Source organism: Colletotrichum scovillei (assembly GCF_011075155.1).
Source record: "Colletotrichum scovillei strain TJNH1 chromosome Unknown Contig00004, whole genome shotgun sequence".
Classification (NCBI taxonomy): domain Eukaryota; kingdom Fungi; phylum Ascomycota; class Sordariomycetes; order Glomerellales; family Glomerellaceae; genus Colletotrichum; species Colletotrichum scovillei.
In genome coordinates, this window is record NW_023336262.1 from 2,699,599 (window position 1) to 2,718,803 (window position 19,205).

At 56.2% G+C, this 19,205-nt stretch overlaps 5 protein-coding genes across 5 annotated transcripts; 3 read left to right on the forward strand and 2 right to left on the reverse strand.

Moving 5' to 3' along the window:
* Window positions 1–413: 413 nt before the first annotated feature.
* On the forward strand, window positions 414–5,731 carry HER10_EVM0007829 (hexokinase). Its single transcript, XM_035483048.1, has 5 exons — window positions 414–2,066; window positions 2,123–2,148; window positions 2,208–2,618; window positions 2,673–3,127; window positions 3,181–5,731. Exons 1-5 carry the CDS (start codon window positions 1,802–1,804, stop codon window positions 3,602–3,604), a joined length of 1,581 nt encoding a protein of 526 aa, XP_035335113.1. The 5' UTR covers window positions 414–1,801; the 3' UTR covers window positions 3,605–5,731.
* On the reverse strand, window positions 3,789–5,278 carry HER10_EVM0001638 (arginine N-methyltransferase 2; the record flags this gene model as incomplete). The annotated part of the gene is made up of 2 exons (XM_035471380.1): window positions 3,789–3,823; window positions 3,880–5,278. The coding sequence occupies 2 exons, from the start codon at window positions 5,276–5,278 to the stop codon at window positions 3,789–3,791; spliced, it is 1,434 nt and encodes a 477-aa protein (XP_035334662.1).
* Window positions 5,732–6,131: 400 nt separating the features above from the next.
* Window positions 6,132–9,341, forward strand: HER10_EVM0008404 (VTC domain-containing protein). The gene is made up of 3 exons (XM_035483065.1): window positions 6,132–7,056; window positions 7,112–8,728; window positions 8,796–9,341. Exons 1-3 carry the CDS (start codon window positions 6,502–6,504, stop codon window positions 9,075–9,077), a joined length of 2,454 nt encoding a protein of 817 aa, XP_035335161.1. The 5' UTR covers window positions 6,132–6,501; the 3' UTR covers window positions 9,078–9,341.
* Window positions 9,342–10,971: 1,630 nt separating this feature from the next.
* HER10_EVM0005765 (uncharacterized protein) lies at window positions 10,972–12,936 on the reverse strand. The gene has a single exon (XM_035475369.1). It carries the CDS (start codon window positions 12,404–12,406, stop codon window positions 11,126–11,128), a length of 1,281 nt encoding a protein of 426 aa, XP_035334966.1. The 5' UTR covers window positions 12,407–12,936; the 3' UTR covers window positions 10,972–11,125.
* Window positions 12,937–14,696: 1,760 nt separating this feature from the next.
* HER10_EVM0005981 (WW domain-containing protein) lies at window positions 14,697–19,176 on the forward strand. Its single transcript, XM_035475579.1, has 3 exons — window positions 14,697–17,683; window positions 17,735–18,423; window positions 18,489–19,176. The coding sequence occupies exons 1-3, from the start codon at window positions 15,219–15,221 to the stop codon at window positions 18,995–18,997; spliced, it is 3,663 nt and encodes a 1,220-aa protein (XP_035334987.1). The 5' UTR covers window positions 14,697–15,218; the 3' UTR covers window positions 18,998–19,176.
* Window positions 19,177–19,205: the final 29 nt, after the last annotated feature.

Here is a 19,205-nt window from a genome sequence, read left to right on the forward strand (position 1 = left end):
CCATATCTGTAAATTCACCAATGGTAACTGGGTCCTGGCATTTGGTGGGGTGGACAGCTACCGACTCTCTTTTCGTGAGCTGCCATTTGTCCCTCAACAAGACGTCACGCACCGCAACCTCCGGGCTTTGGGAACGCTTGAGAACGGCGCTTCCGGTGCTTCCAGCCCGTTTCTCCCGGGATGCTGACCATCCTGGCTTGAATACAGGTGCTCGTAAGATGTGGGATATGGGAACACGCTCTTCCAGCATCTCTTTCACGTGAGATATCCCATCGGAGATAGGTTGGTAGACAGCTATGGTCAGTTCAGGTCAACCCTAGGGGTCCACCGCTAGCTGCCATCTACCTTGACCATCCCAGCTATGGCAAGACCGCTGCAAATCTCGTGGTAATCTTTGGACGAGCGAGACGCGGGCTGGCGGCTCTGGTCCGCGACCAGTGGGACAACAGAGAAAAAGGTACCAAGAAAACTAGTGTGCAGTTTTTGGAGTTTGAGCTGCCCTGGTACCTAAGGCTCGTACGGTTATACCAGTAAGGAGATAGGTAGACAGACATTGGATGACCCATCGGAGATGTGCCTCAGCGGCTTCGGGGGACTCGACTCGTCGAAAGGAAGGGGGCCACAAAGTAAGGTAAGGTAGCCGTAGTGCAGCAGCGTGCAGTGGTGCTGAGTGAGTGATCTCCAGTCCTGACAAGGTCCAGTCCGCCCGAGTTTGACCTCCCACCTCACCTCCTTCCCTCTCGGTCAGATGATCCACGCCCATTCACCTTTTCCCTCAACGTCACTTCCCTCACCCGACGCACCTCACCTCTGGCGAATTGACCGCCTACCACCACCCACCTAGCAACGAACACAACACCAAGCAGATTTATCGTGTGTTTTTGCCCTACTTCCCTACGCAGCTTCCAACAGCTTTTATTTTGCTGCACCCATCATCACCTATAGCTCAATCGCTACCCCTCATCAACTTTTACCCCGCCATCCGTCAGAGCTTCGGTCAAAATGGTTGGTCTCGGTCCCAAGGTTCCGCCCAGTAGGAAGGGTAAGTTTTGCAGCTACGATTTCCCCCTTCCCTTTACTCCTTCTCCCTACCTTTGAACTCCTGGAAATACCCAAGGGCGACACGATGGCCTTATATGCAAAAATGACATGGTGTACCGCCTCACGTTGAGACTGAGACAGCTCTCGAGATGAGGTGGTCTTCAAGCTACTACTCCCTGTACGCCATTCCGCTGGTGTCGTCCCACCCTCCAAGTCATCCTCAACGCCTCACCCTCAAAACTTTCGTCCCGCTCGCACCATCACAATCACCACCGTCCAATCCTGCCTCCCACCCACGGCTGGAACGGCCAATTGCCATTCGGAGATGACGCGCCACAAGGCTGGACCGCTATGCAGCACTTCCCGGTGGCCGGAGCTTCCCCAAGCCAGAGGGGTACCTTGCTTGTCAAGCAAAAGCAACTCTCTTGGGAAAAGCTCAAGCCATCCAGCGTTGAGGTGGAAGACCTTGTCTCACTTTGCCAGACATTCCCCCACCTTGATCCCCCAGCTTTCTTTCTCCGATGACTGCAGCTATCTAGTTATAAACAAGCTGGCAAGCGCTGCTTGTCTCCCCTCCAGGCCTTTGTGTTGACCGCTACATCGATTGCTTGTTGTTATTTGCCCTTTGTCTCGCGAGCTTCGATTCTGGATCTTGTTTTCCTGAACACAATCATTTTGTGATATCCATCCACCAAACGTTGCCACGCTCAAGTGTGGCAAGACACCAAAATCTCACAGCCAGCTTCACACAACCGTCACAATGGTGGACAGAGCGATTGCCCCCGCTACAAGGGAGAGATCCTACCACCACACCGATATCTTTGTGCCATCACGTCAAAGCAAGAACATACATCTACAGATTCAATACGATTCATGTTCGCTAACCATGTGTGAAAATCTAGGTTCCATGGCCGATGTGCCTAAGGATCTTCTGGCTGAGGTCAAGAAGCTCGAGGAGCAGTTCACCGTTCCGACTGAGAAGCTCAAGCAGATCAGCGCGCACTTCATCACAGAGCTGGACAAGGGTAAGTTGACACCTGTGGAAAATTGGAGTTTTTCATGGAACTGACTTGAAGCATAGGTCTGAGCGTCGAGGGCGGTAGTATCGTATGTTGAGACCTGAATAACTATTGGCTTCTGGAGCACCTTTCTAACTATTTTAACAGCCCATGAACCCGACCTGGGTTATGTCCTTCCCCGATGGCTACGAGACCGGCACTTACCTTGCCCTCGACATGGGCGGAACTAACCTCCGTGTCTGTGAGATCACCTTGACGGACCAGAAGTCCGAGTTCGACATCATTCAGTCAAAGTATCGCATGCCCGAGGAGCTCAAGACCGGCCAGTCAGAGGAGCTGTGGGAGTACATTGCCGACTGCCTGGCTCAGTTCATCCAGACTCACCACCCCGACCACCCTCAATCTCAGAAGATTCCTCTTGGTTTCACCTTCTCCTACCCTGCCACTCAGAACTACATCGATGAGGGCATCCTCCAGCGCTGGACCAAGGGTTTCGATATTGCCGGAGTTGAGGGTCACAACGTTGTCCCTTTCCTTGAGGCTGCCCTGGCGGCCAAGGTATAATAAGTCCCTTGAGCACAGATGAAGCACTAGTAACTAACTCCCGCTTAGAACGTCCCTATCAAGCTGTCTGCTCTGATCAACGATACCACTGGCACCCTGATTGCCTCTGCCTACACCGACACTAAGATGAAGATTGGCTGTATCTTTGGTACTGGCTGCAACGCTGCTTACATGGAGGACTGCGGCTCCATCCCCAAACTTGCTCACATGAACTTGCCTCCCAACACCCCCATGGCCATCAACTGCGAGTGGGGTGCTTTCGACAACGAGCACAAGGTCTTGCCTCGTACCCCCTACGACATCATCATCGACAAGGACTCTCCTCGTCCTGGCCAGCAGGCCTTTGAGAAGATGATTGCCGGTCTCTACTTGGGCGAGATCTTCCGCCTGGTCCTTGTTGACCTCCACGACAACAAGTCTGTGCACATCTTCGAGAACCAGGACATTGCCAAGCTCCGTAAGGCTTACACCTTGGATTCCTCGTTCCTGTCCGCCATTGAGGAGTAAGTTTTCTTGATCTTGAAGCTGTCTTAATCAGTATGCTAATCCGATAAAGCGACCCCTTCGAGAACCTTCAGGAGACTAGCGACCTCTTCCTCTCTAAGCTGAACCTCAAGGCCACCAGACCCGAGTTGGAGCTGGTCCGCCGCCTTGCTGAGCTCATTGGCACCCGCGCCGCCCGCCTCTCGGCTTGCGGTGTTGCTGCCATCTGCATGAAGAAGGGCTACGACAACTGCCACGTCGGCGCTGACGGTTCGGTCTTTAACAAGTACCCCCACTTCAAGGCTCGTGGCGCCCAGGCTCTGCGCGAGATTCTCGACTGGCCTGCTAAGACCAACCCTAAGGAGGAGGATCCTGTTGAGATTCTCGCAGCAGAGGACGGCAGTGGTGTTGGCGCCGCCCTGATTGCGGCCTTGACCCTTAAGAGAGTCCAGAACGGCAACATGGCCGGCATTCTCCACCCCGAGAACTTCACATAATCATCCCAAGACGCGAGGATGGGTTGAAAAGGCAATGAGATTAAACAAAAAGCGAGGTCTTGCTAGATGGGGGGGTTCTTTTTGATAGGAAGTCTTATCTGCATTGGTTCTACGGTCATGTCCACCAGACCTACTAGATAGCTCATACAAGCAGTATTCCTACCCCCCAGGCTTTTACTTATTTTCAACCCATGAACGTGCACGTGGGCAAGCGGTACTCTGTCACCGGTTAGTATTGTCGAGGCATCAGGACACCCAGAAGAAGAAAAACTCACTATCCAAAGTCCAGTACCGGCGCACGACACCCTCCCACTCGCCGGCGCCGGCCTTTTCCAAGCCCTTCATGTCGACGTCCATCTCGTCCCACTCAACGTCCAGGCCGGCGTCGGCCATGTGCATCTCGACCACCTTGGTGTAGACGTCGTAGCATATCCGCCGGTCGGCGCCCAGGCCGTTGAAGAAGCTGAAGCGCCCCTCGAAATCGAGCAGGCCGGGGATGTACTCCGTGAAGAATGTCTTCAGCTGGCCGTAGTCTTCGCCGAACGTGTCAAAGTAGATTGCGTCGTAGACTTCGCCGGCCTCGAGGAGTTGGGGGACGACGTCTTGCCACCTGCCGCGGTGGATTTTGTAGGCTCCTGGTCGGGGGGACGAGGATTCCCATGCGGCGCCGAAGGTGGAGGGGATCGAGTCTGAGTCAGTGGTGGTGGTGCCGTCGATTTCGGCGAGGACTTCGGGGTGGGCTTCGATGATGTGGTGGCGGGCGGGGGATGTGGCGCGGAACATGGAGTCGATTATGCCCATGCCGAAGCCGATGTTGAGGATGCGTTTGCCTGATATCGTGGAGGTAGCAGCATCGGCGGAGGAGTCCTCGGCTGTGGATGGTGGCGGGATGAGGGCGTCGACGCTCTTGCGCATGATTTCCGTCTCCCACGCCATCATGACGCCGTTGCCTGCCTCGTCGACGAGTTTGCCGGAGGAGTAGGTCAGGTTGGAGGCGAGGTACTCTTCCGAGTTGAGGGAAGGGTCCTGGACGGCGGGTGGTTGGAACGTTTTGGGTTCTTGCTGCTGTTCCTCTGAGACGGGTGCTGGTGCCTCGACGAGTTGTGGTGCTTCTTCCGTATCGTGTACGTCCTCAATGACAACGTCGTTGGCGTCTGCGGTCCCTTCGACGGCTGCCTCGACCTCGTCCTCGTCCATCTCCGAGCCCCCCGAAGAAAGCGCCTCGTACCCGTCCAACAAGCCAAACAGCATCTCGGCGCGCACGCCGGCCTCGACGCAGAGGTTGTAGAGCGCCTTTTGGCCGAGGCGGAGGGCGAGGCAGCCCGGCGTCTCGTTGTTGTTGTCGACGTCGTTCCAGATTGCGCCGGAGAGGAAGAGCTCGTGGACCGTTTCCTTTGCTTCTTCTACCTGTAGGTCTTCGCTGTCGTCGTCTCCGTCTCCATTCTGGACTTCATTATCGGTGGAAGGGGGAGCAGGTCCGCAGGCGCGGATGGCGGCGTGGAGGGGCGTCTCGCCGGTCGTGGGGTCTTGGCAGCTCGCTTGGCCCGGTTCCTGGAGGAGTTTCTTGAGGGCGGAGGAGTCGTGGCTCCAGGCGTGGAGGAGGATTTCGCGGGTTGCGTCGGGGCAGTCTGTTGTGATGCGGGCTTGCATCGAGTCGTCGATCGGTGTCGCCATGGTTGTGTGTGTATGGTGGTTTGGGGGGGTAAGTCGAGGGAGTTTGAACTCTGGGTGTGGGGGAGCCTCGATCGTCTGGGAGGGAGAGGATTTCGACCGAGAAGAAGGAATTCGGATCTAGACACGGCTTTTGCTCCGATCGGTGTGCCGGAGGTGGTAGGGGGGTGTAGGTCCGTGGTGCGGTAGGATTCTTCGATATCGGCCGGGTGTCTAATCCGTAGAACTTTTTTTTTCGCCGTGTCCGCGCCGGTGTGTATCCCCCGCCGACCCCGCCATCCGCCGAAAGAGAAAAAAAAAATCCTCCAGGTAGAGCCCTCCTGCGGGCTGCAGCAACAGCTGGCGTGTGACGTCTGCCGCACGTGCGCATTTGTTGCTCGCAATTGGCCAATTGACACCCCGTGCCCCCCCCCCCCCTGCGGCTAGCTCTGGGTACCAGCGGAAACTGGAGCCAGACACCCACTGGGACCACCAGACTACCTGGAGCTAAGCCGGGTTGGAGCCGCGCTTTACTGGGTCAGGACCGCTAAAGGACTTGAAAGTTGCGAGGGAGATACGATGGGAGGAGAAGGACGAATGCGCCAGCTCCCACGTTCTTCGTTTCTCGTGCTTTACATGTCTCGTAAGATAGTGACGTTGGAATCCTAATATTGAGCTTTGGGAATACCAAAGAAATCACGAAATGAAGGGAGTCGAGTAAGGAGACGTAAGGTAGTATAAGAAGCTGAAGGACAGTAAGGTACCCTAGAGCAGTGGAGGATTGGCCGTGCGGTGTCACTCAGTTAACGTGGTTGGCAACTGCAGCACATTGCAGGCAGTACCAAGGTATCCGTAGCGGCCCCCCCCCCCCCCGTCTGAGGGCCCCCTGTCCGAAGCTTGTCTCGTAACCACTGGCCGCCGCCTCGCATTCCATCGCCTTTTGTTTTGCCTGCAACACCCGACCGCGCGACAGGCGAAAGCTTCCCAAACCCTCTCATACTTTTCTCCAATATCTGGAACATTGAGCCCAAGTCGGTTACACGGCGCAAAAGCTGCATAAGGTGAGACCTCTATCCGAATAAATCTCCTCAATTCGACTCCACATCGTCAACAAGCAAGCCCCCTCAAGAATTCCATTACCCAAAAGGCAGACTAACTCTGGGCGTTTCTTCGACTAAGCCTCCTTTGCTTTTCTGCCCTGCTATGCCCATACCGATGATGCCATTTCCCTCGAGACCCGGCTCCTCATGCTAATTGTCTACGATACAAAGACACAGGAACGAACTTGGCGACCGAGTCTAGCACCCAGCGAATCCCCCTGGCGCGCCCCTCCCGGCATCGTCGTCATGAAGTTCGGCGAGCAGCTCCGCTCGAGCATCATCCGCGAGTACCAATGGTACTACATCGACTACGACGCCCTCAAGGCCGACCTCAAGACCGCCACCGGGCCCGTCACACCCGCCGACAATAGCAATGGCAAGGGCAAGGGCGGCAAGCGCGAGTGGTCCGAGGAGGACGAGGGCCGCTTCGTCAAGAAGCTCGAGGCCGAGCTCGACAAGGTCCACACGAAGCAGCAGGTCAAGGCCATGGAGATCTCGAGGCGCATTGCCGTGAGCGAGCGCGAGGTCAAGGGCGTCGTCAATCGTCTCGTCGAGCGCGGCCCCCGCGAGGAGGGCCCTAGTGAGGAGGAGTTCATGCTGCTCGAGGAGGACTTGAGCGACATCATTGCCGATGTCCACGATCTTGCCAAGTTTGTCCAGCTCAACTATACTGGTTTTTACAAGATTATCAAGAAGCACGACGTGAGGCAATTCCTTCCGACATTGAACGTCCGGGTGGATCACTGACGAGGAATAGAAAACGACTGGCTGGCACCTCAAGCCCGTCTTCGACACCCGACTCAAGGCGAAGCCGTTTTACAAGGAAAACTATGACGCTTCTGTGGTCCAGCTCTCCAAGTTGTACGATCTGGTCAGGACGAGAGGAAACCCAGTCAAGGGTGACAGCGCAGCCGGCGGCTCCCAGGGCAGCTTCGTTCGCAATACGACAAAGTACTGGGTCCACCCAGACAACGTGACGGAGCTGAAGCTCATCATCTTGAAGCACTTGCCCGTACTAGTCTTCAACGCAAGCAAGGAGTTTGAGATCCAGGACTCGGCCATCACATCCATCTACTACGACAACCCGGAGACTTGGGATCTGTACGAGGGTCGTCTGAAGAAGACGGAGGGCGCCGAGGCCATCCGCCTGAGATGGTACGGTGGCATGCAGAGCGAAAACATCTTTGTCGAGCGCAAGACCCATCGCGAGGACTGGACCGGTGAGAAATCCGTCAAGGCGCGATTCTCGGTCAAGGAGAAGAATGTCAACGCTTACATGCGCGGCGAGCTGCTCCCCGCCGCTCTCTTCGAAAAGGCGCGTAAGGAGGGCAAGAAGCCCGAGAAGGCGATCGCCGAGGACGAGAGACTCGCAAAGGAGGTCCAGTACTCGACTCTCAAGAAGGGGTACAAGCCCGTGTGCAGATCCTTTTACAATCGTACCGCCTTCCAGCTCCCCGCTGATGCTCGAGTCCGTATCTCGCTCGACACGGAATTGACCATGGTTCGCGAGGACAACCTGGACGGCCGTAAGAGGTCCGGCGACAACTGGAGACGCATGGACATTGGCATCGACTATCCCTTTTCGCAACTGCCCCCCGAAGACATTGTGCGCTTCCCGTACGCCGTTCTCGAGGTTAAGCTTCAGACGCAGCTCGGCCAAGAACCTCCGGAATGGGTTCGCCAGCTCATCTCCAGTCATCTCGTGGAGGCCGTGCCCAAGTTCTCAAAGTTCATTCACGGAGTCGCTTGCCTCTTCCCCGACCGCATCAACCTGCTTCCCTTCTGGATGCCGCAGATGGACGTGGATATCCGGAAGCCCGTTACGCACGACTTTGGAATCCACAGACCCAACCAGTCGGCGACTACCACTACATCAGATGACGACGAGGATGACGAGCTAGACTCTGATGACGAGGAGGGTCCCTTGGTAGCCAGCAATAACGGTGCCACCAACGGAGAGTCGAGTGGTCAGGGAGCTGCCAGGAACGGCGGGACCGCGCTCGACGTCGAAGGCCAGACGGTCGACACCATTGCCCCCGTCGACAACGAGGACTTTTTGTACGACTCGGACGAGGAGTACGACGCCGACGAGGCCCTCGAGGAAGCCAGACGGGTCGGAGGCTGGACCTACTACAAGGCGCTTGCCTCTACAAAGGCACAAGCGGCTGGCGAGCGCGCCATCGATGTGCTCAAGTGGGCCGTGCCGCATCCCCGTGGTTCTGTGATCCCCAGGCGCGAAGTGCAAACAACGCTCTTCGGCTCGGGGCCGATTCAGACCAAGAGGTTCAAGGCCCCCAAGGGCAAGAAGATTTACGTGCCAGTCCGCGTGGAACCCAAGGTGTACTTTGCCGCCGAAAGAACCTTCCTCGGATGGGTGAGTCTCACATATTCTCTCAACAAGAAATCTCCGAACAGCTGCTAACATAACCAAAAAAAAATAGCTCGAATACTCCATCTACGTCGGCACCGTCGCCGTCACGCTACTCAACTTTGGTACCAAGCCCACGCCCACGTCCTTCATCGTGGCCGGCGTCTTCACCCTCCTCGCCATCATGTCGCTCTGCTACTCGGTCGTGATCTACCTGTACCGCAGCAACGCCATCCGCAACCGCAAGGCGGCCAAGTTCTACGACAAGTGGGGGCCTAGCGCGCTCTGCGCTTCCTTGTTCATTGCCGTCTTGCTTAACTTTGCGTTTGAGGGCAATGCGAGGGAGTATTGGTGAGACGAAGGCTTGTCTAGGTGGTCTAGGTGTGTCAGTGTGTGGTGTCTAAAGTAGTTTTACCTTTTATCTTGGAAAAAGCGAATTGTGTTGTTTTCTTTTTGATGTATTGTGTATTGTAGCGGAATCGTATAAAATGGTCTATTAGAAATTGGTGGGTTCGGTGTGTCTTGTGCTCCTCTTTCCTTATTGCATTATTTTGGTACATAGCATGGTTTATTCCCTCTTGCTTGCTATATCTACCATATATATATACATAACTTTTCCTACCTGGATCTTTCGGATATTCGTCGAGCACAAGTTCCCTGCTTGCATACCATTTTAGACCAATGCCACGCGAAGCCCAATTATCTGATATACCATTTTCAGTCGGTGATGGGAAGAAACAAGACTGCTGTCCCAGGCTACTCAGGCAATACCGTGAGCTCCAGAATACGCCATCGCGAAACACAATTCTTTCTCTTGGCCAGGTAGTCATGACTTTACTCTTCATCCTTCTATGGTCAAGTATGTGAGAACCTCCGTGGCCTTGTAAGTCCATGATGCTCTCCTCCGCTACAGCATCCATCACCATTAAACCATATGCTTCCTGAAGGGCAGTCTACTGCGTCAACCAGTCGGGTCTCAGAATTAAATCTGCACAAACGGCACTGTTGGTTGACTAGTTTCTATTGAATTCTTATTACCCACGCAATCAAGTGCTATCTTGTTTCTCGGGAAAGAAACAAATATTGGCAGGTTGATAGGTCATGTGGCTGACGCTGACCACATAACGGTTCCGAACATCACACCACCGATTTCACTGCAACTTTAACACCAATAGAGACTGGACATGGCCGTGATACCATTCAATGATGCGATGAGAAGAATTCCGCCTTTCATAGTTGGTAACAAACATTTACGTTTAATCGATTCACTTCCCGCGACGCTTTCGTTTCTGAACTATACGGTATCAAACCATGAAATTAGTTTGTTACCGGGTGTACATGAGACTTGATGACCTATGGACAACAATGCCACGGACTTTTTGAAACGGTGTTGAGTAGAAGTAAAGCAAATACCTTGATAGGTGCTAACAAGTTCATTTGCATTGGCTTTGATGAAATGAAGCCCGGTGATGTGCCTCTGTAGGGAGGCGACAAGCTGGCCACTCACCGACTGCAGTGGCGGGAAGTATGGGTGAGGCAACCCGTTGCATATTGATTAGCAAATGAATTTCACTGCGATCTTAACCACCCCTAAAGGGCCGACTGTGAGAAGCAGGCTAACATGCTGGCCACTCACTACCTTACCTGGAGGTACCTAAACCAGCCATTGGCATGCATTTTGTGCAGACACCACCTGTTTCTCTGCGATTTTAGCACCCCCCAAGAGGGGTGAGTAGGGTAAGCAAGCTAGCTGCTCACCAATGTTTGCGGTGAGGACTACGACGACTGGAACTGATTCACAGCCGCTTAAATCCTCCTCGAGGGGTTTACGACAAAAGAGAAGAAGCAGCGACATCTACATCAGCATATACCCGTTTTTACAGAGCCTGTCCGCTTGTACATTACTAAGCTAGGGGGCGTCTATTCGTAACATGATGAGAGTAACTTTACAGTGGGGTTGAAAAGCCGTTGTACGCATACGATAGAGGACGGACGGGGAAGCTCTAATATAGCTGAGCCTTTGCGTTTGTTCAAGTGAGATAAATGGTGGTGTGAAGCGCAAAGAACCCGCCCCGCGAAATTGAACGTTGGTTGCTGTTTGTTTTACTGCGATGTTGGCTCAATGAGAAGTCTCGGTGACCTTGAATTGTCGACTCAGTAGTCGTGAGAACAGTACACATTCACATTCACTTCCAAAGGGGGACGATACCACAATAATGGTGTAAACGGTTGTTGAAGCTATCTAATTACCCTAGTACCAAAAACACTTATACAAGCCAAACCCAAGAATTCAAAATATCCCAAACTCCAAAATCATTAACCGTGAAGCTTCCATTACATCCAACCGTTTCCACCAAAAAGAAAATTCCTTCTCAAGTGCGAAGCAGCAATCATCTGACTCTTCTACTCGATATCAACCTTGTGAATCTCAGTCCACTCCTTCTCGACCTTGGGCACAGTCACCACCAAGATTCCATCCTCCATCTTGGCCGTGATAGCCAGCGCGTCAATCTCCTCCCCTCTCTCCGAGGCAGCAGACGCATTCTGACGCGTACGAGGCGGCAAGGGCACAGACCGGCTAAACATTCCGATCCTCCGCTCGCCCGACGCCAAAGTCGCCAAGAACTCCTCGTCGCCGGGCCGGTACACCACGCCCGCGACGCGGAGCTCGCCCTTGTCGGCGTCCCAGTTCACGCCGACGTCCTCCTTCTTGGCGCCGGGGAGGGCAAAGTGCAGCACGTAGGCGCGGTCCGTGGAGAAGATGTCGACGGGGGGCGTGAATGCCGAGTCCATGTCGGTGTTGTCGTTGTCGGCGGACGCACCACCGTCGCGGGTGCCGGCGGCGTTGTTGTTGAGGCCGCCGAAGCGGGTGGCCCAGTCGCGGACTTGTTGGGCAAAGGGGTGGTCGGCGAACTGGTTCAGCAACTCTTGCCAGTTTGCAAAGTCAAAGGTGCCAGCCGGGTTGTGGCCGTAGGGCGGGGGAGGGGGTGGAGGCGGGTGCGGTGCGCCGAATGGGGGCGGGGGACCGGGGGGTGGAGGTGGGCCCCGGTGGCCGTGGTGGCCGCCGTGTCTGCTGTGGCGCGCGCCCCAGGGATCGGGTCCGCCGCCGGGGGGTCCACCGCCGAAGCGACCTCCGCGACCTCCGCGGCCTGGACCGCCGCGGCGGCCGGGGCCATGGTGGTGGTGAGGGTGGGGATGAGGGTGTCCTGCGTGCTCGGGGCCGTCTTCGTTGGGGCCGTCGCGCATGGTATCGGGGGAGTCGTCCTTTTCCTTGTCGGAGAAGTCGCCCTCTTCGGGGGTATCGTCTGCGTTGCGCATGGTCTCGTCGACGACCTCGCCCTCGCCGTCGTTCATGTCGCCGCCCCGCCGTCCGTGGTGACCTCTGCCGCCGCATCGACCGCCACCGCGGCGACGACCGCCGAATCCGCCGCGGAAATCGCCCCAGCCGCCGTAGGGACCGCCCCAGCCGCCGGGGCCACCGGGGCCGCCGCTAAAGGGGTGTTCGGCACCGTGGAAGGGGAAGCCTGAGGGGAAGTTTGCCCAGGGACCGGGGCCGGTGGAGTGGTCTACGCCGGCGCCGGCGCGCATGTTGGGGTCGAGGGAGTGGATGAAGCTCCAGAGGCCTTGAGGGCCACCTGGTCGACCCCAAGGATTGTTATTACCGTTTGGACCTGCCCAAGACATGTTGGATTGTTGTGTGTGTATGTGTGATTGTTTGTGGGTGTGGGTTGATGAGGTTTGTGTGTAAGTGAGGAATAGGATGGTGAGGATGGTGGTGATTGTCGGAAAGCAATGAAGCTGAGGAGGGAAAGGAAAGAGAGAGCATGATGTCGATGAAGGAGTTCATTTATATATCATGAGACGACGACGACAGGGCCATATCATTTACAAGGCAGGAGCCTGCGTAGGCCTTTTCGTCTGATACACTACTAGCAAAACGTGGAAGGCAAAAACACTTGCGAAAGCACTAGGTTGAACCAGTCAGAGCCACACTCAACACACCTCTAGCCTCGAGCGGTCGAACAGGTCAGAATGGTTTCGAAGGGAAGGGACATGGGCACATGGGGGGAGGTACAACATCGCCACGCGTCGTCGTGGTAGGGGGATCGGCCCAAACAGCCCATTGGATCCCCGTCGGTGGGCGGTAGACTTGTACACCGAGCTCCGAACCATTAATTTGTTGATGGCGTAGGGCAAATGTCCGCAGCGGAGTGTAGATTCAGGCGTGGTCGGAGACCGAACAAGAAGGTACCTAGTATCTTACGCCTTCATGACTCTAGACTGCTAGAGAAAAAGCCGCGTATTGATTGAATGCCTTGGAGAGGAACGCCGCCGTCGCCGTCGTTTCTTTGACACGTCCCATGTCAGTTGTGTTACGCAGCCCGCGCGGGACCGAGCAAAAAAGCTTCAGCTGAGCAGCCTAAAGCCCGGGCCCGGGAATGGGCTGTTGGCAGCGGGATATGGTGAAGTGCGGGGTGGAGTGTGGCGTAACTCGGTCCCGCTGTGTCAGTTTGCGATGAGCTCGGGAGTTGGCAAGTTGCGTGTGCCACACTTCAAGCACATGGGAATTGGGTGCAGCTTCAGATTGCGGATAGTGGGTGGTCACAGTCACTGAGATGGTGCTTGATTCTTCGCCACTGGCAGCAGAGAGGACGCGCACGCCAAACTGAGGCCTCAATTCGTGGCTGGTGTTGTTGGTCCATGCAATGCGTGGAGCTGTCGTAAGGCTTGTGAGTTGTGTGAGTCAACATTCCCCTGAATGTGACTCGCTTTCGGAACAAGTTGCCGGGATATCGTTGAGGAAGTTGTTATTGTCCGAGTCCCATTTGTTGAAGCCGAGAGTTTCGATAATGAAAATCATATGAAAGTGCGAATGCAACGAAAGAGGGCGACGACGACAACCCCGAGCTCGGCCAATGACGGACGACCTGTTCGGAGGCAAACCAACGCGGGACGCCGCCGCTGTGCCTGAAAAGTGGAGATACTCGGGCTTATGTAATTACCCGTCTGAGCTTGGGCCAAGACTTCTCGAGATGGTCCGTGCTTCTCAATAGGTACGTATCTCAATCAGTGAAGGTACCGGTTTCCCTCCAGTCCCGCCTGTCTGTCACTTGGATGATTTCTTTACCTTTACCAACATCCTCCTAACTTGGAGAGTTCAACACCAAATCTCCTAGGCGCCTCCATCAAGTGATGGCTCACGAGAGCTGCAGATGAGCGGGCACTACCAAGTTCAACCCCTATCTCGTCACTGCTTGTCTCGGCGCATTTCGACTCACCGGATCCCAGATGCCGCACTCGACAAATCACTCTTCATCACTCTCATCTCCCTCTATGCGCATTACGAGCTCAAGTGGCTCCGCTACCACGCTCTAGGCTCTCACGGCTCTCTGGGAATCTGGAAAGACTGGGAACTTCTTTCGAGCCAAGAGCTTCGCGGTCATGGGCAGGCGCTTGCAACTTCGAGATGAAGATTGCCCATTTGCTGCTGCACCATTCTCTAAGCGCCCACGATACACAGCCAATCATGAAGCTTCGCTACGCAGTAGAACAAGATGCCACCATGCAGGGCTCCATACATCGACGTTGTTCAGGCTCTTTGGCTCCTGGTCACTGGTCACTGGTCACCACTGGCTGGGACTTGCAAGTTCTACCACTTGTTTCTCTCGACACTCCTGGGCAGCTGGCTCTCTCATCGTCGAAGAGGCCACCAAGGCAGCGGCGAGGGCCCATCTCGCCCATTCCCTGCAAATGCCATGCCATGACAGCCCGGCCACGCCCTCCCGTGTGAGGTGGTGGTGTCTACAGTCTGTGTGCGGCGGTGCGGCCTGCCTGTGCCTTGAGGAACATCCAAGTTTCCCCTCTCTCTGTCTCTTCTCTGCCGCTGGCGAGCGCCTCGCCCCCCTGGTTCCCGGTCCCATCCCATCCCCATCCTGGCCCCATGTCCCTACCTTATGCTGCCGCTTTGCACTTTGCCCAATGCTTCCCGCTGCCAGACCCAAACCCTACCTGGCGCTTGCTTGCTTCCCTCCTGCTCCTGTCGTCCTATCTGGCACGTTCTTATTCTTCGTCCTGGACGCGCTCTCCCCTCTGGTTGATAGTTCTCGGCTTCTGACCTTTTTTTCTCTTGAAATACACACGTTTGGAAAATACACTGGTTTTGTTTCCGTGCCGCAGCCGTTTCATCCATCTAACGGGCCTAACAACCGGCCGGCCATATCTGCGACCTCTCCCGTGAGACTCGAACCAGGACCCCACCACCCCTCATCAGCAGCTGCGATCCTCTCAAGCATCCAACGATAGGCACGAAACCTCGACCTTCGACAGCTCCTATAAATAACTTTTTGCTCCCCCTGACCTGCAGACTTGAGCTCTCGCAGTGCGTCACTCGCATCCCGCATCGAGCATCCGCGTACCTGCGCAAGTCGGCCGGCCCCCAGATATCCGTACATATCTATCTTTGGCCAGATTCGAAGATACCACATCGCCGCCCATCATGGAGCGCAGTCGCGGCCTTCCCGATGCCGAACTGTTCCTTCACAAGCCCGCCGAAGAAGACTGCGATAGCCCGACCGTTGAGCCCCTGAGAATATTCAAACCGCAGAGTCCCAACCCCGCCAACGACCGCTTCAAGTACCCCGCGCCTCCGTCCGCCTCGGGCTCCTCTTCCTCCTTCACATCGAAGCCGACCTTCCCTCTACCACCAGGCGCCTCAAGCTCAGCGGCCCCTCTGCCGTATCCCGACGAGGAGGATCTTCGACCTGGAAAACCTACCAAACCCACCATCACCGCCCCGAAGCGATTTGGCTCCGACTACAATGATACTACCCCGCGCTTCAATGCGACCAGCCCCGTAGAGACCAAGAGTCCTACCCTCGCCGAGCGACGCGGCACCGGTCCGAGGCCTTTGGGCGCCACATCTCCGCAGAGCCCGGCTGGCGACGACGGCGGCCTCTTCGCGAAGCCCCTGACGGCGCCGCAACCTCAGCGACCGGCTGCTTCGACTACAAACTACCCGTCTTACACCAAGAAGCCTTACTACCCGCCACCGGGTGGCGCATCCAGTTCTACGCCGCCCGCCCAGAGCCAGAGCCAGTACCAGGCCCGGCCACCACCTCAGAGTGCCCAGAGCGCTGATCATCTCGAGATGCCCGGCCAGAATAGCGTGAACAGGTTCGCCTCGACAGCTTCAACCTCCACAACCCGCGCCAGCCGAGGATCCCCACCCCCGCCAGAGACCCCAATCGTTGAACCAGGGGTCATCCCGGGCGGCGGCATCGAGGCGCGATATGCCGCCTCTGGCATCTCGGGCACGGCGACACTGACCAGCCTGCAGGCGCAACAGGCCCAGAGCGCTGCGGCTTCCCAGAGATTGGCTCAGTATGGAGGAGCACCACCACCTGCGCGGCCGTGGACTCCCACGGAGAACCCGGAGAATCAACCTCATGGCCCGCCCACGGTCTATCAGGGCATGAACCCAGTTACGAGTCCTACGCAACCTACATTCAGTCCTCCTCCCCAGCAGGCAGAGAACCAAGGGGAACAGACGAACTTGCAAGTCAGCGTTCTGGAACAGGATTATCAGCGACTGGGCTTGAACGATCCCCCGCCAGCCTACTCGAGTGTAACGCCTTCAGGCAACCCATCTTACCCAGCCGAGAAGCAACGGCCCACTCAGCAAAGGGCAGACTCAACGCCGTCCGTGTCCACGGCCTCTGCTGCTCAGTCGCCCCCGAAGAAGCCCGCGACTGTCGGCCCTGCAGCAGCAGGGCTCGCGTCACCTTCGTTGCAAGGCCACCCCGCCTTCGCCAACGACCCGAGGCCAGAGCAAAACGGACAGCCCTCGTCATCTCAAGCACAGAATGCACCTGTTACCCAGACTATACAAGCGCCCCCTTCCTTCCAAGGCGCTGGCCCTTCTTCGCCGCCACCACTGCCCGAAGGCTGGATCGCCCACCTCGACCAGAACTCGGGACAATACTACTACATTCATCTGGCATCTCAGGCGACGCAATGGGAGTTCCCCAAGGGGCCCAATCCTATTACACACGAGGCGGCTCCCTTGTCTCCCACGGCGTCGACGTACGGTAACCCCCTCGCATCGCCCATGTTTGGCAAGCAGGCCATGGCCTCTCCAATGTTTCCCCCTCAGACACCGGGTTATGCTGAGAGCATTATGAGCGTCGCTGCGTCCCAAACGCCTACAACTGCTGGATTCTCTGGACCGCCTCCAAGCGCCGGTGTTGACATGTACAGGATCCAGCCCACGAACGGTGTGTACTTTGGACCATACCTCCGCTATTGCAACATGGACTTCGAAAAGGGGACATGGCTGGGTAGCATCATGATCGTGACGGACGCACCGCAGCCCCCGACCATTCACATTCACCCGAGCAACGACCTTTCACCTAATCCGCGACAGTTGGTGCCGCACAATATCTTCACTCATCAGCGCTGGACGTTTTACAAGTACGATATTGAGCTGCCCATGAGTGAGAGCGGGACTGAGAGATGGACGTACGCAGTCACTTCTCACCTGGGATGCACGAGATACGAGTTTGTCATTGCTGGCCGCCATGAGGTCGGCTGGAGGTTCATCGCTCACTCGAACAACGACTTTGCCGCCTCAACATCTCAGGCCGAGCGCTCCAAACTCGGTGGCGTGGGCTTCATGTGGAAGGACGTGCTCCAGAAGAACGTAGACTGCGGCGGCTTCCACGTTCAGCTCGGCATGGGCAACCAGATTTACGGTGACAGACTGTGGAAGGAGGTGCCCCTGCTGAAGCAGTGGTTGGCGATGAGCGGCAGAGACAACAGGAAGAACGCGCAATGGACCGCGCGCCACGAGGAGGACGTCTCGCACGCCTACTTCCATTACTATACCAGCCACTTTGATCAGCCTTACCTACGAGAGGCCTTTGCTCAGATTCCGCATGTTTTGCAGATTGACGACCATGACATGTAAGTGCAGTCTTGTACCTTGTGTTACGTGAAGTAACTGACCTGGCCCAGTTTCGACGGCTACGGCTCGTATCCCGAGTACATGCAAGGGTCCCAAATGTTCAAGAACGTGGGACGAATTGCCGTCGAGATGTATCTCCTCTTCCAGCACCACACTACGGTAGAGATCCTCCGCAACGTCAGTAATGACATGGACCTCTTCACAATTACCGGCCAAGGGTGGCACTTTGTCAAGTACCTCGGCCCGGCCGTCTGCGTCGTTGGACCCGACTGCCGCTCCGAGAGAAACCAAGCCCGCGTCATGGCCGGGCCGACCTACCAGGGCATATTCCCCAAGGTCGCGACGCTGCCTCCCAGCGTACAGCACTGCATCTGGATGGTCTCCGTGCCGCTGCTGTACCCACGCCTCGAGGCGGTCGAGAGCTTGGCAGGCGCCGTCGCGACGGGCAAAAAGGTTGTCAATACCTCGTACAACATCCTTGGCAAGGTTACGAGCTCCGTGGCCGGCGTCGTTGGCGGTAAAGACGTTGTCGCGCAGGGCTTCACGCAGGTGAAGAAGGCCGTCGGCAAGTCTGGTCTCATGGGCAACGTCCTGAACCAATTTGGCGAGATTGACATTGCCGAGATCCTCAAGGACATGTGGACGCACGATTCCAAGGACCTGGAGAGGACGTACTTTATCCGCACGCTCCAAGGCATCTCCCAGCAAAAGGGCATTCGCATGACTTTCTTGTCAGGAGGTGAGTTCTCAAACCCCACAAACTCGTCGCAATTTGTTTTGTTCCACCAACTAACGATATCACAGACGTCAACTGCGCAGGAGCAGGCCTGGTCCACGACCCAACCCACCCGAGCGACCACAAGACAATGTACCAAGTAATCACCTCCCCCATCGTAGCCCAACCCGCGAGCAACTACATCCTCAAGCTCCTCCACAACAACAAGAGCCTCTACGTGCCGCAAAACGGCCACAAATCCAACCACGAGGTGTCCGACTCCAAGGAGGACATGATGGAGATTTTCCACACCGACGCCTCGGGCTCCGCGCGCGAGCTCAAGAAGCTCATGGGACGTAGGAACTACGTCGCCGTCGTGGCGTACGACCCGGAGACCGTCGCCGGTGGTCCTGGTGGCGGTGTCGGCGGGTCGCAGTATGCGGGTAGCATCGTTAATGGAGGACAGCAGCAGCAGCAGCAACAGGGATTGCAAAAGTTGAGCTTGGCGGTGGACTTTGTGGTGCAGGGTGATGGTGCGTTTACGGCGCCGACAAAGTATGGACCGGTGATTGTGCCTCATTTGGAGTTTGGGAGGTAAAGAAGAGGTGGGTGTGCGTGGACGGTGACGGTGACGGTGACGGCGATGGTGTTGTCTTTTTTCTTGGATTTACTTTAATATCTCTCTGCCTTTCTCTCCAGCACCCCCCATCCCCAAGGTATACAGCGGTAGCTTGACGACCTGATGATATACTTCAAATCCACAACATTGATTCTTGAGGCTCGTACGTGATATGTGACTTTTGCCA

Bases quoted from the DNA above. Each gene is read 5' to 3' on its own strand.
- HER10_EVM0008404 (XM_035483065.1), top strand. From the start codon at position 6,502: ATGCTAATTGTCTACGATACAAAGACACAGGAACGAACTTGGCGACCG. The intron at 7,057-7,111 runs GTGAGGCAATTC...GACGAGGAATAG, and splicing joins AGATTATCAAGAAGCACGAC to AAAACGACTGGCTGGCACCT. The intron at 8,729-8,795 runs GTGAGTCTCACA...AAAAAAAAATAG, and splicing joins AAAGAACCTTCCTCGGATGG to CTCGAATACTCCATCTACGT.
- HER10_EVM0007829 (XM_035483048.1), top strand. From the start codon at position 1,802: ATGGTGGACAGAGCGATTGCCCCCGCTACAAGGGAGAGATCCTACCAC. The intron at 2,619-2,672 runs GTATAATAAGTC...ACTCCCGCTTAG, and splicing joins AGGCTGCCCTGGCGGCCAAG to AACGTCCCTATCAAGCTGTC. The intron at 3,128-3,180 runs GTAAGTTTTCTT...AATCCGATAAAG, and splicing joins TTCCTGTCCGCCATTGAGGA to CGACCCCTTCGAGAACCTTC.
- HER10_EVM0005981 (XM_035475579.1), top strand. From the start codon at position 15,219: ATGGAGCGCAGTCGCGGCCTTCCCGATGCCGAACTGTTCCTTCACAAG. The intron at 17,684-17,734 runs GTAAGTGCAGTC...GACCTGGCCCAG, and splicing joins CAGATTGACGACCATGACAT to TTTCGACGGCTACGGCTCGT. The intron at 18,424-18,488 runs GTGAGTTCTCAA...ACGATATCACAG, and splicing joins CATGACTTTCTTGTCAGGAG to ACGTCAACTGCGCAGGAGCA.
- HER10_EVM0005765 (XM_035475369.1), bottom strand. From the start codon at position 12,406: ATGTCTTGGGCAGGTCCAAACGGTAATAACAATCCTTGGGGTCGACCA.